Consider the following 18457-nt stretch of genomic DNA (forward strand, 5'->3'; position numbering starts at 1 on the left):
GGACCAAACACAAATAAAAGGGAAGGGTATTCCAGGGGTGCGGTGCAAGCAGAGAAAAGGCACGAACACGGAAGGGAGAAGAAGGGGGGCCTGAACTGTTAAACGAGCGATTGCAAACAGAGCGTGGAGGGGAACAGAAAGAAGACAAGAGATACAGAGGAGCGAGGCAATAGAGGCACTCAATTTAAATATGCGTCTATTGATTGGAGATTAAGACAGATGATAATTTTAACACCAACGCAGCCATTTATTGTACTGAATTACCTGTATTTATTGAGTGTGCCTTACATTAAATAAAGTGCACATTGGTCTATTTATTCATCTTTAGAGCACGTATATGCCAGTGGGCCAGTTTGTACATAAGAAGTATTTGGCTATGGACAGGTTATCCTGTTATGTACATGCTATTTGTTATTGTATGTGTCTTCATTTGTACGTTTGCTATTGTTCTGCTGAAGTTGTGGCTGTGTTATTTTGATGTTGTGGACTGGTTAAAATATTATCAATTTCAATATTGTTTTGTTATCTACATTGTGACCTCATAGGGACTCCCATTGCTTTTTAGAATTTGTTTGTCCCTCAAGGGGGTAATTCGATGGGGTTTGCCTTCATTTGAATTTGCATAGCAGAAAAAGGGTAGTTTCCTGTTTTTTCCCCCTTCTTGCAGTTTTCAGCCTAGTGGTGTTTTCGCTTCTAGCAGTGCACTAGCCTGCAGAGATGGATTTCTCAGCCAAGTAGGGTTGCGATTTGGTTGTGACTGATTTGTAGGTGATGCATGCAGTCTTGGACCTTAAGAGCCCTTAATGAATTATAGAGTGCAACTCTGAGTATGGGGGTGATGTGGTTGAATGTTACTTGTCCCGTGAGGCTTGCTGCAGCATGACTGGTTTGAGAGGGGCCCAGGTGGCAACTGGCACTACTACCAGCAGATTGTCATCACAATCCAATTGGGATGGCCAGTGCTTCACAACTGTTCTGAAACTAAGGACAGGGATCAAATGCTCAAAGCCATGGGGGAGCGCAAGCTAGTAGCATGCTTCTTGGGTTGTCTTGGTGACAAGAGTTTTCCATTAGAGGTCGAGTCAGTAGTGAAGCAAACAGACTTTGCACTTGGTAAGAGTTGAGGTCCACATCAATTTAGCTTTGTGTCAGCCAATACTGGACACGAGCATGCTTGGTGGGTTCCAATGAGAATGCAATCGATCTTTGTAGGTTTGAGCTTCAGCACTTGACATCCAGACTTGGGTGAGGAACAGACTGTGCTCGTCGATGGGTCATTTCTGCGAATGAGCTTTAGGCAACGATGCTAGCCATTTGTGTATTGTTGCATTTTGATGTTAGTGTTTGCAAGGAGTTCCCTTGGAGGTTCAATGTAGAGGTTAAAGATGGCAGAGGATCGAAAGCAACCTTGTGCAACACTGCAGGTTACCGGCCAAAAAACAGATTGGTAGTCTTTTAGGAGATTTTGGCGAGACATGCTTTCCATTCAACTGGATGGCAACAGTCTTCTCAATCCCTTTTTTGAAATAGGCGATTGGTGATAGTTGGGCAGATCTCCGGGGTCTAGTGTGGGTTTCTTCATCAAGAGGAGCATCTGTCCACTTTCACTGCATATGGGATGGTCCATTGTGTGAGGGATGCATTGAGAAATGGTGCAGGTACTTCACCTTTGGAGACCTCACAATGGAGGATTCGATATGTTGGTCATTTTAGTTAGTGTGTTGAGCGCCGTCAGTGTGGGGGTCAGGTCTTCTAGATAATTTTCCTAAATTCAATCCATCTTCATAAATTGTGAGCTTGTAAGAATGGGGTGAATGTGGTGTGTTTGAAGATCTCAATGTATTGCCTTTTTTGTCTACCTTGTCTAAGTTAATGGCATTTCATTGTTCAGTGGATTATGGTATTGCCAGGCCTCCCAGCAGCTTGAGTCACTACTTCACGTCATGGAAGATAGATCTGCTCTTGTTGGATGCTTCCATGATGGTTGTGTGGTGGTTTGCTTTAGTGGTGGTGATCCATTGCCTGGGTGCACATCAGAGGGTTTTGTAGGGTGAACAGATCTTTCAGTTGGTGGGATCTTCTTCAGAAAAATGTATTTTCTGTGGATTGCATGCTTGCACTGAAGTGTGGAGGCTTATGTTCATTGAATTGCAATTACAGTGGTGCATGGTTATTTGAGGTCCAAGTTAGGGTATTGGTGAGTTTGCTGAGCTCTGTGTTGATGTTCTCCAAGGAGACAGACTTGGGGCCCGATTCTCAAGTTGTTAAGTATTGAAAAGGGCATTAAAAGGTTTAACGACCTTTTCGGTACTTAAGACCTATTCTGAAGTTGGCGCATTTCTCCGAAGTCGGAAGTAATGCACCAATTTCGGAATATATGTGGCAGTTGCTGGGATGGTTTGGAAACCAACCTAGCAACCGCCACATTCGTAAACTGGCTTTTTGGAAGCCTATTCTTGTGGCACTCCTCCAGTTTAATATATGCGCTAAACTAACGCACATTTACGGTACCCTTTTGGTGCCGTTAAACTGGAGGAGTGCCACCAGTGGAAATGCAAGTGTCCATACACTTTCATGTACACCAAAGCAAGCAGCTTCAACGTTGCTGCAACGTTGAAGCTGCGTGCTTGGGTGTACATGAAAGTGTTCATATACAACACAGGGATGTATATGAACACTCATTTACACCAAAGCCAGCAGCTTCAACGTTGCAGGATGCAACATTGAAGCTGCTCGCTTTAAATGAAAGTGTTCATATACGCCACACGGGTGTATATGTACACTTTCCTATACACCACAGTGAGCAGCTTCAACATCCTGCAATGTTTAAGCTGCTCACTTTGGTGTATAGGATCGGCAGCATTTTCGTTAAACGATTTCCTCGCCTGTTTCTGATGGTATTACAGCGAAAGCACTGTCGTGCTTTGCGATGACGCCCAGGCCCACTTCAGAATCGCAGTGGTGCCTGGGCGTCACGAAATGGTGCAGTGAATCTTGCTATTTAGCACGTTCACTGCGCCATGATGAGGATCAGGCCCTTGGAAGCCAAGGGGATGAGGTTCCCCACCAGTGTGCCAATGGGGAAAGCTCTAGAAAGAGTAGTCTGTTGTCTTGACCAGTTTGTGTTGCCCCAATCGGGCAGAGGGGTGTGATGCAGCAGGATGGGTAACACTACATGGTTTATCCAGTCCTAACATAGGGAGTTGGGGGAGGAAGGGAAGACACGTGATGGATGGAGACCTGGTGAATACCAGGTTAAGGGCATTGCCTTTGCTGTGGGTTGGTTCTGTCGCCACCAGTCGCTTGGTGTTGAGCAGTAAAGCAGTGATATGACAGTCTCTATGGGTTTGTTAGTGGCTTGTGTTGCAGGCAGGTTGAGGTCCCCAAGGAAGATGTTCATTAAGATGTTGACCAATGCTGCTTTGAGGTTAGATTTTGTGGAACAGGGTCTTATTGACTTAGGTATCAGAGGGAAGTGCCAAATGAGGAATTCCAGAGATGCATGCGTGGTGTGCTCCTGGAGAGTAACATGTCTAGAAGGTATTATTGACAATAGTGATCTCTGCCAATCTTCCCTTTGCAGACCACGTGCTGGATGCTGTAGACTATCGGGATGCAGACATCCACGATGTGTGTGGAGGGGGGAGTCAAGAATGTGATAAAGAATGCTACTAGGATGCAAGTAGTAATGAGCTTCCATGTTACTCCCAGTTTACCGTTAAATTGCCGTATTAATTTTCCACAATTAGTCTGCCTAGTCGGGCCAATCACAGTATACTTTGGCATGGACAATCCCAGTTTTAATAAACTCGTATTTACAGCTAGACAACATATCAGTTTTTACAATCCAACTCTCCCAGTTTTCAAAATACAGATATCCCTTTTTGTCAATCTAAAATATTCTTAGTTTGCCTAATGCAGCATATTTCTAATTTGATAACCCTAGCATTTACCAGCATTTCAAAGTGCAATTTCCATGAATAGTCCCATATTAGCAATCCAGTCTGAACACGGTTTTATCAACTGCAGATTCCCAGTTTGACAACCCAACTATAGAAGCAACTGGGATAATCCCAGTTTGATACGATCAATATAGTCCCCATTTAGAGTTTGAAAACCCCCAATTGGTGTCCAGTTTCACACTCATGGAGCACATGCAGGTTTCACAATCCTAGTAGGTCCTGAATGTAATAAATCTGTCAATCCCAGAATACTTAAATGTTGCTGTATTTTACTATAGAGATTTACAAACCAGGTATTTTTACAGTTTCCGAGTTTCCCTCCATTTTGTACAGGAAAACACACACTGGAATTAGTCAATGACTCAATCTCCTTGAATTCCCAATTTGATCATCCCTATACATTCCCAGTGTGTACAGCCACAATATATTCATTTTTAGAATTCCAGTAAACAGAGTGCCACAAGCCCAGCATATTCACACTTTGCGCAGTTCCACTAAATGCCTTGTCTACACAATGCCAATACAATCTCTGATTAACAAAACTACTAGTGTATTGAGAACATGTTTTAAAATGGAACTGCAGGCTGGATTGACAAATCCAAGGGCTGCAATAGGTGTCATTATGTGCTGATTGTATGGACATCCACAAAATTAAGGAGCTGAGGCGGCCATGTTGGGATGTTAACCTGTGTGTCCTTCAGGCCGTGAAGAGAGTCTGGGGATAATGCTGACCTCACAGTGCTATTGTCTGGCTATGGCTACTGTGGTTTTGCATTTCCAGATGTACCAAGTCCCATACATTCCCAGTTTCAAACCCCCAGCCCCCTTTGACAATCCCTCATTGCACAGAGTTTGATAGTCCCATTATATCGCCAGTTTTTGCTATGCCAAAGTATTCTAAATTGCACAAATAGTATTTTGCCATTGTGTTTAGCATCCCCAACATGCAGAATTGCAGTATATTCCATGTCTCCAATCACACAAGTCCAGTATGCTCCTATTTCACTGTTGCACAATTCCAGGGTAGTTCAACTTGACAAAATGACAGGCTATTTCCAGTCTGTGGATGCCCAGTGCACTACCAGCTTGACAGTCACTGAATGCTAGGAGATTGCCAAATCCCAGAATATTCCTAGTTCCAAACTCCCAGAGATATATCCCCATTTCAGCACACCAAAGTACAGTACTATTTTGGCAAATGCACTCTACTTTCTTTGCACAATCCCGGTGTAGTCCCCAGCTTTTACAAACCCAGTATACGGAAGGTATCCACAATCTGGACCAAATATCGCTGCGAGCGGGCTGCCGCTTGAAGACCCGCCGCTTGTTCAGCCCCAACTGAAATAACGCACTTATTGCATTTCATAACATCTAACGCTGGCAGTATAACAATCAGAATCAATCGCAAACATGACCTTCGATACATGCACAGAAAAAACAAAACTGTAAAATATTAACTGAGAACATAGAATACATGGGCGGTGTCTACAAGTGGCAGGAACACAGAAAACCTTTAGGGGGAAAACAGGGCAGGAAGAAGAAAGAGCGGAGTATGTTGGAGAGACTATCCTATGACCTAGTAAGGAAGAGACTCATGATGTTATGAATGCAGGTCAGAAATATGCTCACTTCTGGTGGGGCAATGGATGTGGTCCCTTACTCTTGACCGTCCCAATGGAAGGCTCCAATAGTGCCAAAACTCCTAATTAAATTTTTCATTTAGGGTCATCTCAGTCCACCTACGTGTCACCCTTAGGCAGACACGAGCTCAAGCGATACACATGCTAGATAGGCATGAACCTCCCTCGCCCAAATGAAGCAAATGATAACAATCTTCAGCTTCGCTGGGGTGGGTGCAGTCATGATGGGAGATTCTTACTCAGAGCTCAAGGCAAAAACAGATATATGTACATTTTAAACAGTAAATAATCTAAGGAATCGAGTTAACAGAATAACTAGGTTGATCATGCAAGCATTCATTATAATACACAAACAGTGAAGCAGCCATTTTCCACCTTTCAATAACATGGAGACATCAGAATCTATGGTGTCTCATAACACAATTGAATCAAGTGTATTGCACCATAGCTCGTGGTTTCAATTTTTTCAGATGTGCGCGCGGATTGGTTGTGGGCGGATGGGGGCTGTATTACAAATCTCTATCAAAGCAGCATGGTAAAACTGATGGCGTTTCTTCTGGTTAGCGATTTTAACCAAGGTGTTTATTTAAACTGAATTCCTCATTCGTGTCACAATGCCTTCTGTGCCTAAATATGAGTACATTCTATGACTATGTACAGTGAAACAATTTGGATATATTTTTAGAACAACATGCTTGATATGGTAATGATGTTTGTTAATGCTAATATATAAACCAATTTTACGTACTGCCTAGGAAATTAATCTCTAATATTCGTAAAGATACATTTGGAACTTGATCGAGATGAGGAAACGAGAATAGCTTAATACATATGTCAAGCAATCCAGCTTCATACAATTCTCCCCAGTCACAACATATGGTTCACATAAGGCACAGGAAGAGAACTAAAAAGGAAGCTATGTCGAGTATGGTTGGGCAACAATGCTGCACACTTGCAAGCGACAAAACTGTAAAGCAAAAAATACAAGACATCACCAATCACTGAACATGCAACCATTGTGCTTGTTCCAGTATCAGCTTTTTATAATTGGTTGATAACGCGCTTAATATCCAGAGGTTTCGAAGCGGGGACCCGGGGATCGAACCCGTGTTGATCTGCGGCATCTTGCTTCCAAGACGAGCGTGTTGCTACTTAGCTATCCTCCCGAGAGAATTATGGCTTGTTTACAGGGTAATTTTCACATATAGTTTATGATGTACACATAATCATGACTGTGCATTATACTTGGAAAAGGCCAATACACTTCAAGAACACTATTACTGCGGTCCTAGTTTCCAGACAATCCATTTAAGAAGAGGGGAGACGATTGGCTGGGTGCCCATGAACATGAAGCAGGAGAAAGGTTGGGATACTGGTGAAAGAGCGGTTTGGGAGACAGGGGCGTGAAAGCGACAGGCGTACCTTCAGGGCTTTGATTCGAGTCATAGATCCAGATTTCCTGAATAGACCTTCTGTGTCGAGGTGCTGACTCAGAAACTGACACGCGTCCACCATGAACCTGGCAGAAGGAAAATGCAGATGGTAAGTAGGCACTGGGGTTGTTTGATCCAACTGACTTCATGAACCACAAAGCAATGGCATATTACATCAAGCAAATGATGTAGACAAGTACTGCTAGAGGGCGCTAGCTGGGGCGCCCCTTGGCATGCGCACTCCAGTTTTAGGAATGATCATATTTGAGAGGCACTGATTTACCCAACTAGAGGTTTTTCATAATGCTTTCATGTATGAACTGGTCATGAATATTTTAGGAAACCACGTATGGTGATCTAGTGTAACATTTGTGGGTGCATGTGAACCCCTAAAGTGTATCCAAATTAGGTATGGCCAACTACGTTAACACCACTCAAGTTGTAAGATGCATCAACTGAAGAGCAGATGTTTTGCTTTCAGCTACTTCATTTTTTCACTGGGATGCTGCAATGGGAGGCAAATGCCTCGTATTTTACAGGCCTTACATGTTATAATGTGCAAAGCTAGCATCCCCATCTCGTACATGGCATGTGACAAAGTCATGATATTTAATAGCACAACTCCAACAGACCTTTATCATTCCACATCAAACTCACCTCCCCACGACATGCAACTAATCCTCAATAGATGCAAAGAGAACAGATTACATGGAGATAAGGGCGTCTATTATCCCTTTCCCCACATCTACCCAAAGGTATCCACCTTCAGGACACCAGTCCTCACCATGCATGCACCTCATGAGCTCAAAATCAAAGAGCGCATCGACCAGAACTGGGACCATAAGTTACACCAGGTTTATGGTTATAGGAAGTGTGCACCTTTGGAAGGGTGAGGTTGCAATAGACCGTCATGATAATCAATGACTAACAGTTGGTGCAGTGTGCTGCGCTTGGTTCTCTCCCCCCTCGAAGCCCTCAAACTGAGATCCTGGATCACTTTGTGGGGTACTTGGGGAGTCCAATAGTGAATGTACTTTTGCACGTTAGCTTGTAATATGGTTAGAGGCTGGTCCCTATGGAGCTCTGAAGTACAAGTTGCATATTTTAAAGTGGACAATGCTGGGAAACACAAGTAGCTTAGCGATGTCATGAGCACAACCTGTGCATCTGAGAAATATCTAAATGGGGCTATGTGAGGTTGTGCTGTGGACCCACAGTGTAAGCCCAGAACTAGATGAAGAGCCAAAGCCTGCACCAGAGGCGGGCATGAGAATATAAATAAGGGATCTGTCTGCAGCGAGCGGTGGTCTGGCCCAGTGGAGGCCATCATGCTAGGGCCGCCCTGATCCACCCTTCCTTCGGATGCACAGACAAGACTGCAGTCAATTGTTAGCCCCCATCAGTGATCTAGCCACTGATGGATCCGCAAATGGAATTAGACTTGGAGCATTGCAGAGCTTCCCCAGGTAATATGGAGGAAGACAGATGTTACACTGGAGTTTCAGCCTGCTTAACTCCAATCCTGCAAAGCAGTAAGAGGGCGGAGAGAGACCTAATACTGCAGCTCTTTATATCGAGGGGGACCGTGCATTGCCAATCTCACTCATTTTAAATGGACAGGATAGGTAGGCTGCACTCGTTCTCCAAGTAGTTCAATGTATGTGGCTGTAATTAGTAGTAGTTTGAGGTTATGGCTTAATACATAGGCCAGGGATGGGAATGTAGTACTTTGTTGGCAGTCAGTTTTTCTCTCATATATATTCATTCCCACACATATACAAGGAAAACACTTTAGTTGCAGGGACGTTAAGGTGAGAACCTTACGCAATCAATGAATCAATCAAGTACTTATATTTTGCACTGTCACCAAAAGGCAACATGGCACATTTGAAAAAGATACTGGGGAGATGAGTGGAAAATCATGTGAACAGATGAGTTTTTAAATTTTGTTTAAAAAGTGCAAAGACCATGGTATGCCGTAGCGCCGGTGGCAGTGAATTCCAGAGTCCAAGCCCGGCAGTGGAGAAAGCTCTGCCCCTGATTGCTCTTTTCGATACTTAGGAACACATAGGAGTGCTGCGTCACTAGATCTGAGGTGGGCGGCATGGGCTCTGTAGTTTCTCCTGAATAGCCAACAACCTTTTCCGCTCAGTGGATCATACAAGAGGCTTTAAGTATAACTCGCGCCGCAACCCAAAGACAGTGTAGGGCTTGATGCTCCTTAGAGACATGCTGACCAAAAGGGATCCGCTTCACTAATCGAACTGCCGTGTTTTGCAACACCTGAAGACACTGAATGAGATACGATGGTTGCAGTAATCAATGCTCCCGTTAAGGCAAGCTGCGACTACCTGGGCATGAAATTTCCCAGGGATAAAAGGGAGAACTTTCTTCAACTGCTTCGTTGTGGAAGCAGAGCCCACAGACCGAATTTATCTGGTTCTCCATAGTCAGTAAAGTGGGTATTTTGATGCACACATTCCGGACCACCTTAGCAGGTTCTGGCAAAGGGCCACATGAAGGCAGCCAGAATTCAGGAGGTCCAACCCGCAGAGGGATCAGTCGAGCCCACAATCAAGACCTCAGTCTTTCCACCATTACATTTTAGCAAGTGGCTTCCATCCAACCCCAGATGGCGTCAAGACATTATTTTAGCCTTGCTTCCGCTCCAGGCTGATCTGGCCCTAGCATAAACAGAACTTCGGTATCATCTGTGTAGGAAAAGACCTGGAACCCAAATGTCCTGAGAAGTGTTATTAAGGGCCGGATATACAGATTAAACACCAGCAGGGACAAGGCTGAACTCTGCAGGTCCCTGCAACAGGGGAAGAAAACAGGAGGTCAGGAAAGCACAGAACCAGTCCAAGACTGGTCCATAAAAACCCTGCCTATTGTAATCTAGATAGCAGGATCTCATTGTCTATGGTGTCAAAAGCATCCAACCGGTCCAATCGAATAAGGCCTGCTGTGCCGCCTTGATCATGGCAAGATCATTCAAGTACTGCCACCAGAACAGACTACATCCCAATCAGGGGGCAAAAGCCCATTTGGTAAGGGTCAAACATTCTGTCCCCCATGAAAAACCCTCAGCTGCGGGGTAACCACTGCTTCCATCACTTTCATGAGGAAAGGCAGTAGTGAGATGGGACGGTAATTAGATGAGACTGAAGCATCTAGAGGTTTATTTCAGCAGGGGAATCACCAATGCTTCTTTTAACTTAGCAGGAATTTAACCAAAAGCCAGAGCGGAGTTTACGAGTTCAGCAAGAATCTCCCAATAATTATCAGGGCTACCACCCTGCTCATCTCAACCCCACTGGTAGATGTATTTGGTAGATGTAAAGCAATTAAATGGGGTAACAGCCACTTTTACAGGTGATAACTGGGGACAGCAGATCTTGCGAGGCGCAACAGTGTCAGGTTCCACTGTCCCTTTGTCTATGACGTCTTTTCTAATCCCCCTAATTTTATACATTAAAAAAAGAAGAGCGATTATCGCACAATGACTGCGAACTGGGCGAGCCAAGATTCGCAGCTGGGTTGGTAAAATTCTTCACTATTTTTTGGGGGCATTCACAGACAACTGAATAGGAGTTGCCCAAATAAGCCAGTTTGGCTGCTTTCAAAGCCTTATGATAAGCTGTATGTTGCTAAGGGGGATAATGGAAAGGGGGTTGGGGAGACCACTGAAAAGGGGCTAGCTCATTTGCCACTGTCTACATGGCTGCGGCCAAACAAGATAAGGGGAAAAGGGCCTGGGCCCGATTTCTCTATTTGGTCGATCTTCTTCCTCTTCTGCTCCGCTGTTATTTCACTTATCCATTTCCTCTCATAAAATCTGTCAACGCATTTCTCTTTACTCACATTTTCTCAAATCTTAATGCCTTTTCCTCCTGTTCAACACAAGCAGTAAAGTTCTAACACTCTTTCTTACTTCCTCTTTGTAATTCTTCTTAACTGGGACGAGTAAGAGCATTCCAGTAATGATTACAACTGTTTCTTGGCAATTTCCCTTCTTTGTTTAGACTGAGATGAGTGAAGGATTCCAATAACGATTATCACTTTCTCTTAGTGTTTCTATAACTTGTGGACTGGGACAAGCATGCATGCTGCAGTAATGTGTATTGCTCTCTTAATCTTTATTTCTGTCTTTTGACTGAGACGAGAAGACATGTCTCAGTTATAATTATTCTCTCTTGGTATCCAAGTCTTCCTTTTGACTGAGAAGTGTATAGGAGTCCCAGTAATGATTAGCTCTCTCATGTTCCCCTCCCTTCTCTCCCATTTCCACCTTTACCTGTGGTTTGTAAGGGTAATGCCACTGTGGTCCTGCGTGGACTGGGAACACCTTCTCCTTGTCAGGATGGCTACTCTCACTGGAAAGTGACAAACTAAGGTCTCTGTTGCTCCCTCCTTTGCTTCGTTGTTTGGCCATTTTGCTTCCCAAAGAGCCCACGGTGTCTTGTATGTGGTTGTGCCGCCACCCTTCCTTTATCGGCACACACCCCCCTTTGGCGTTCTCATTCACTGACTTTTCCCAACACAAGTTGGTGACTTGCTTTGGTTCTCTCAGTCTCACCGAACACTCAGTCCCCACTTTGGTCTGCAGCGTGGCTTCCCCTTTCCAAAGCGTTGCTTTGTTTTTCTCTTCTGGTTCCTTTCTCCGTGATGGATGCCACGCGTCCAGGACTCCATCATGATTTGAACTTTGCGGTCCTTCTTTCTGTGTCAGGGTCCCGCCTTCCCATTTCATGACGTCCTGCTGGGGCTTCACTGAGCACTTGTACAGGTCCTCCTTTTCTTTCAATTGTTCATTCACTATGGCTCGAATTATCTTCGTCCCAGTCACTCTCATAGATCTTAAAGTTATACTTGGTGGACTATAACAAACTGTCTTGTTCTTCAGGTCTTCCTTCACAAGAGCTTGTAAAAGAGGATAGGATGATCTTGGGTTTAGGGAGTTCTAAACTAGAACAGGAGTCCTTGTGCCCAAAGGGGGAGTTTCTCCCAGTGAGGTCAGAGGGGGGAGTTTGAGCACTAGGAACTAGTGGTTCCCGCGCCTTACTCACTATTTAATAGTTAGGTCCTTGTTGCACTTGCAGCCGGTTGGTAGAAACGGTTGGGCCCGCGCTCTTGGTGCCCAGGGTATAGGTAAATGCAGTTTTGTTGGAGTTCCTATGGTGCCTCAGATTATAAACATTGGTTTCTTTCACTTGTTGAGTGACATAGGTACAGTCCACACGTTTGTATTAGGTTTATAGCTTGTGTTTTATTACATTCTGAGAAGGTAGAAATTGTGTTTGTTGAGACTGGTCAAGGAGGCTCGTAGCCTTATTCTGTAGTACATTTAAGGAGGTGGAAAATAGGGTGGGGGGCCGATTAGCCCTATGCTCTGATCGTTGTCACTGTTAGGTACATCTATTTGCGTGTTCGTTCAAGTGGTGGCCTCTCCCAGTGAGGTCCTGCTTGCCTCCAAACCAGGGCGGGTATTGCTGAGCAGGCTCGCCTCTCTAGCCTCAAAAGGAAAGGCTCCCCCCCTGGGTAGAAGTGACAGAATTCCACGATTCGTCACATACTATGGATGCTGGAATGAACATTGCCCCATGCAAACCAGTAAAACTAAATAAAATAACCTATCAGCGAGACTTCTGAGTGTGTGTAGCGTATTTCAAGAGACCATCTTATTGGAAAAGTAATCTTTAAAAAAAAAAAGTCATGTTATCTGTGTTGACCTGCATGCAGCGCATGCCACCATTTAAGGAGTAGAATGATTCTTTCGATTGAGTAGCTCATTTTTCTGTTGAAATTGGTGAGAGGCGTTTTAATCTTGTGGTTAGTTCGAGTTAGATGTTTGGCAAGGTTATTTGGGTTGTGTTTTTGAGCATACTCTTTATGACTTGCTGGATCCTTGCCAGATCTCTAGGTCTTCCAGAAGAACAAGTTACTGTCTTACCTGGTAACGTTCTTTCGATGGGATGGTCCGACGACGTATTCCATATCTATGACAGGTAATGTCCACAGCTGTGCTGCTTCGGAAAATCTTTGGCGTCTGTGTCCTGCGTCGATGACGTCAATGCGCCGTCCCGAGGACCTCCTCCGACGGCCGACGTCACCCGATGTGATAAGTAGGACGCACGACGCCCATAGCCTGTTATAGTTATTTCCCAGAACGTGTGCCACCAGTTTTCTGCCAGTCAGACACAACACAAGGCCTTGCGGAACGCAAGCTGCAATCGCAAAAGAAATTCTGCAGCGGGGAAGGGAGGGAGGGAGCGATATGGAATACGTCGTCGGACCATCCCATCGAAAGAACGTTACCAGGTAAGAAAGTAACTTGTTCTTCGAAGGGATTGGGTCCTCCGACGTATTCCATATCTATGACAGACTCCCAAAGCAGTACCAAGCAAGGAGGTGGGAAAGAATTTAGAATACAAATTTAGCATGCCCAATCAAATTGCGGAATAGAGAACTACCTTGCCAAAGGCCAGATCTTGCCCTCTGATGGAATCGAGGGAGTAGTGACGTACAAAAGTATGTACTGAAGCCCAGGTGGCTGCATCACAGATGTGACGAATAGGAACTCCCCTCTGCAGAGCAGTAGACACAGCCACTCCCCTGGTAGAATGGGCCTGCAAGCCAGCCGGAGGATCCTTACCCGCCAAGCGGTAACCCTCGGAGATAGGTAAAATAATCCAACGAGACAGTCTGTTTCGTCACAGCTTGTCCCAAACGCTTTACAGCGTAACCAATGAAAAGTTGATCGTCCACTCTGACCCGGGACATGCGCAAAATATAAAAGCTCAATGCTCTCCTAGGATCAAGCCTATGGAGCCTCTCCTCTTCCTTACCAGGATGTGGAGGAGGATAGAACGCCGGAAGAACAACCTTCTGGCTCAAATGAAATTCCGAAACCACCTTCAGAAGAAAAGAAGGACGAACTCTAAGAACAACCCTGTCCTTATGAAACACAGTGAAGGATGACTTAACTGAAAGTGCCTGGAACTCACTCACTCTGCGAGCGGAAGTAACCGCAACCAAAAACAGTTTTCAGAGTTAACAGCCTCAAAGGGCAAGAATGTAAAGGCTCAAACGGAGCACCCATAAGAAACTTAAGAACAAGGTTCAAATCCCAACCTGGCACCAGAAAAGGTGACGGAGGGAACACATTAGTGAGCCCTTTCAAAAACTGCGAAATTAAAGGAATTTTAAAATAGGAACACTTCAGACGAGCGCTTAAATATGGACAGCGCCACCAGGTAACCTTTAATGGTCCCCACTTGCAAGCCCCTGTAGGCCAAAGAAAGCAAAAAAGACAGAACCATGGGAATGTCACATTCAAAAGGATCCACATTCTGAACTCTGCACCAGTCGCAGAACTTTCTCCAACGGCAACGGTACAGAGACTTAGTTGCCGGCCGCCTGGCCGAGAGCAACACCTCCATCACGTCTTCAGGGAGGTCCCAATCCTTATACCTCAACCTTTCAGAAGCCAGGCGTGAAGATTGAGGGTTCTGACCTCTGGATGGAGAACCTGACCCCCCTCCCGTGAGAGCAGATCGTCTCGGTAGGGAAGACGACGTGGAGGGCAGATGGACAAGTCGAGAAGGTCCGGGTACCATGTTCTCCGGGCCCACGCCGGAGCAATGAGGATCATCCGGGAACCGAACCTCCGTAACCTCCGCAGCACTTGCGGGATGACGGGGACTGGAGGAAACCCGTACAGCAGTGGGAATGACCACTCCACCACGAACGCGTCTCCTAAGGCTCCTTTTGGAGGAAATTCCCGCGAGCAAAACCTTTCGCACTTCCGGTTGACACTGGAGGTAAAGAGATCCACTTGAGGGGTCCCCCAAAGGGTGAAGATCTCCAGGAGAATCTCCTGAGATAGCTCCCACTCGTGAGAGATCGAGCTCTGCCTGCTCAGAGCGTCCGCCGTCTCGTTGTCATCTCCGGCCAGATGAACAGCCAAGATCGACACTTCCTGCTGGATGGCCCAGAATTCGAGCTGCATCGCCTCCCTGCACAGCGGAAGTGACCCTGCCCCCCCTTTTTGTTGAGGTAGTGCATGGCCACTGTATTGTCCGTTAGAATCAGGACACTCCTTCCGCGCACAGTCGGCAGAAAAGCCTTCAGGGCTAGCCTGACGGCCCTCAGCTCCAACAGATTGATATGGAGTCTGGACTCCGACAGAGACCAACGACCGCTGTCAACTCGTTGGCATGAGCTCCCCATCCCGTGAGGGAGGCGTCCGTCACGATCGTCACCTCCGGCCAGGGCAGCCAAAAGGGGGCCCCCTTCATCAGATTTCCCTCGACGGCACACCACAGAAGGTCCCGGGCCACCGAGGGCGGCACCTGAACAGGGTCCGACAGCCTGCCGGAAGACAGACCACTGGAGCTGGAGTACCCACTGCAAAGATCTCATCCGCAGACGAGCCTCTGGCACCAGAAGAATGCAGGATGCCACGAGGCCGAGCAGTCTCAAGAACTCGGACGCTGGGAGATCCTGGGCAAAATGAAACTTGTGCACCATCTGCTGAATGTGAAGAGCCCTCACCTGAGGAGGAAAACACTGCCCCAGGGACGTGTCGAGCACTGCTCCGATGTACTGGAGCCGCTGCGTTGGTGTCAAATGGAACTTCTTTAAATTGAGGGAGAAGCCCAGCCTGTGAAGGGAGTGGCAGGTGACGGACAGATGATCCAGGAATTGCTCAGGAGAGCTCCCCCTGATCAACCAATCGTCCAGGTAGGGGTAGACATGAATCCCCCTTTCCTGAGATGCGCTGCCACCACCACCATGAGCTTGGTGAAAACCCTTGGACGGAGGTCAATCCGAACGGCAGGACCCGAAACTGAAAGTGCGAGTCACCAACCGCAAACCTCAGGTACTTCTTGTGCCTGGGATGGATCGGCACATGGAAGTAAGCATCCTTGAGGTCGAGAGACACCAACCAGTCCTGAAGTTGAAGGGCCTGGAGGACTTGAGACAGAGTCACCATCTTGAACCTGTCCTTCCTGAGGAGTTTGTTCAAACCGCGCAAGTCCATGATGGGTCTCAATCCCCCGTCTTTCTTCGATATCAAAAAATAAGGGGAATACCATCCCTTGTTCCTCTCCGCTACAGACACCAGTTATATGGCGCCTTTCTCCAGCAGGGCTTGAATTTCCTGTGCAAGGAGCGGACCCGGACTCTTCAAAGAGAGGCTCCCTGTTGGATTGTCGTGAGGCCTCTGCCGAAAAGGAAGACAGTAGCCATGGGTTTTGATCTCCAGAACCCACACATCCGAAGTAATGGCTTGCCACTCTACAAGATGCTGCGCCAGCCTTCCCCCAACCGGCGAACCATGGGACCTGGCCTCATGACTGAGTGGTAGCGGCTGCGGCATTGCCCGAGAGGCCTTGGCACCTCGAGTACCTTTATTTCCACCTCTGGCACTCTTACGATGGCCTCTTTGACTGCTAGCTCCCCTCGCTTTACTGAAGGACGAGTAATAGCAAACGGAACCTCCCCTCCATTGCTGTCCCCTAGGACGAAAAGGCGGAGGTTGGCGAACTGCAGCGCCCAACGACTTCGCTGCAGCTTTGGAGGTCTGCAACCTCTCAAGGCTCTCGTCAGCCTTGCTGCAAAAAAGGTGTTCACCGTCAAAGGGCATGTTGAGGAGCCGGGACTGCAAATCAGGAGCGAACCCAGACTTCCGCAACCACGCAAACCTGCGCATTACGGTGCTCGGTGCCATGGTCCGGCTGACACAATCCGCCAAGTCCAAACCTGACTGAACGGCCTCACACATGGCATCCTTGCCATCCTGAACCATAGCAAGGAAACCATCCCGTTCGTCCCCTTCAGGAATATGTTCAACCGCTAATGCAACAGTTCCACAGAGTGTGTGTGAAACGAGACAAGGCACATATGGAGTTGGCCGCCTGAAGCGCCATACCCTCCGAAGATAACACTTTCTTCGCCCAGCCATCAAAACGTTTGTCGTCCCTATCCGGAGGGATGGTAGGATACGACGCCTGCTTTGCCGGGGCCGTAGCCGCCTGCACCACCAAACTCTCCGGAGTGGGGTGCCTAGACAAGTAGCAGGGGTCGCTACTGGCTGGACGGTATTTTCGCGACAAAGACTTGCCCACTGCCGGGAGAGACTCCGGAGCAGTCCAAGCCGCCGCCACCCTTCTCTGCAGAGCCATATGAAAAGGCAAAACCAGGTCAGTGGGGGGGACCGAGATCAAGGATGTCCGTGAGATCATCCTGAACGAACTCCCCTGGGGGAGTTGACCAACCCAAGTACTCGGTGACCAGAGACATAAGGCGCCGATATGAAGAATCGGCATGAGTGCCAGGCTCCGGCCTACAAAAATCCACCTCCGGAGAGGTGTCCAGTCCACTGGCATCATGCAGCGACGGCCGCAGGTCTTCAAAGTGGCTATGGCCCGAGATAAGTTCATCGGGAACCGTAACCGGAACCAAGCCGCCATCAGAGCCTTCATCACCCTCAGAAATGTACTCCAGGTGGGGAGAGGAAGACCTCTGGGGACCAAAGCAGTGCCTGACCTTAGCCAGAGCCTTTCTAGGGGCAAACCCCGTGCCACGGGGCCCCTCCGACACCACCGCCTCAAAAGGCGTCGAGGGCACCGAACGGGTCGGCGCCGGAGTCGACAGAAAAGGCGTCGACGTCGAGTGAATTGGTGTCGACGTCAGCTGCAGCGCCGCCAGCATCGGCGGCGTCGACACAGGCCTCGGAGCTCCGAGCGTGTCTCTCGACGACCTAGGCCCCGACGACCCCCTCGGAGGCGGAGCCTCGAGAGAAATCGTTGACTACCTCGGCGCCACAGGCGTCGATGTCTTCTTCGAAGATGGCACAGGATCACACGGTCTCGAGCGCGTCGAGGACCGGGACCTGGAACGGGCATGGCGAGAACGGCTACCCTTGTCCGAGCGGTACCTCTCCCGCGAGCCGTGCCGACCACCCGAGCCCGAAGGCGTACGAGCGGTGTCTCTCGACCGGTGCCGACCGACCCCACTCAGAGGCACGGACGGACCGGTGCCCTGCGATTCATGAATCGCTAGCATCTGCTTCCCGAAGTAGCTCCAGTGTCACTTGTATTGAGGGATAAGCGACCCGCCGACGGGCGGAGTCCTCGGAAGAGGACGGGGAAGGCGACCTATGCCGGCGCTTCCGGGAATGCCTCGAAGAGGCAGAGGAGTGGCGAGACCGACTCCTAGAAGGAGACCCACTGGACTGATGACGCGTAGAGTCGCCCCTCGAGTCATCTGTCGAAAGCCCCGCAGACCTCGACCTCAGGGGCTTAGACACCCGGCCTACCGACAGCTTCTTCTTGCGTTCCCTCAAGGCCTTTGCCGTGAGCGACTGGCAGTCGACACAGTCGTCCGTATCGTGGGCATCCCCGAGGCACCAGAG

At 47.7% G+C, this 18457-nt stretch overlaps 1 protein-coding gene across 1 annotated transcript in view; it reads right to left on the reverse strand.

The window, feature by feature from the left end:
- Positions 1–18457, reverse strand: part of LOC138566723 (rho GTPase-activating protein 11A-like) — a 586658-nt gene that overhangs the window by 372091 nt on the left and 196110 nt on the right. The window contains exon 4 of the mRNA XM_069644327.1: positions 7025–7121. Coding sequence (XP_069500428.1) covers positions 7025–7121 — 97 coding nt within the window. The remainder of the gene's footprint in view (positions 1–7024; positions 7122–18457) is intronic.

This window comes from Ambystoma mexicanum, chromosome 2p (assembly GCF_040938575.1).
Source record: "Ambystoma mexicanum isolate Mex_15411 chromosome 2p, UKY_AmexF1_1, whole genome shotgun sequence".
Taxonomy (NCBI): Eukaryota; Metazoa; Chordata; class Amphibia; order Caudata; family Ambystomatidae; genus Ambystoma; species Ambystoma mexicanum.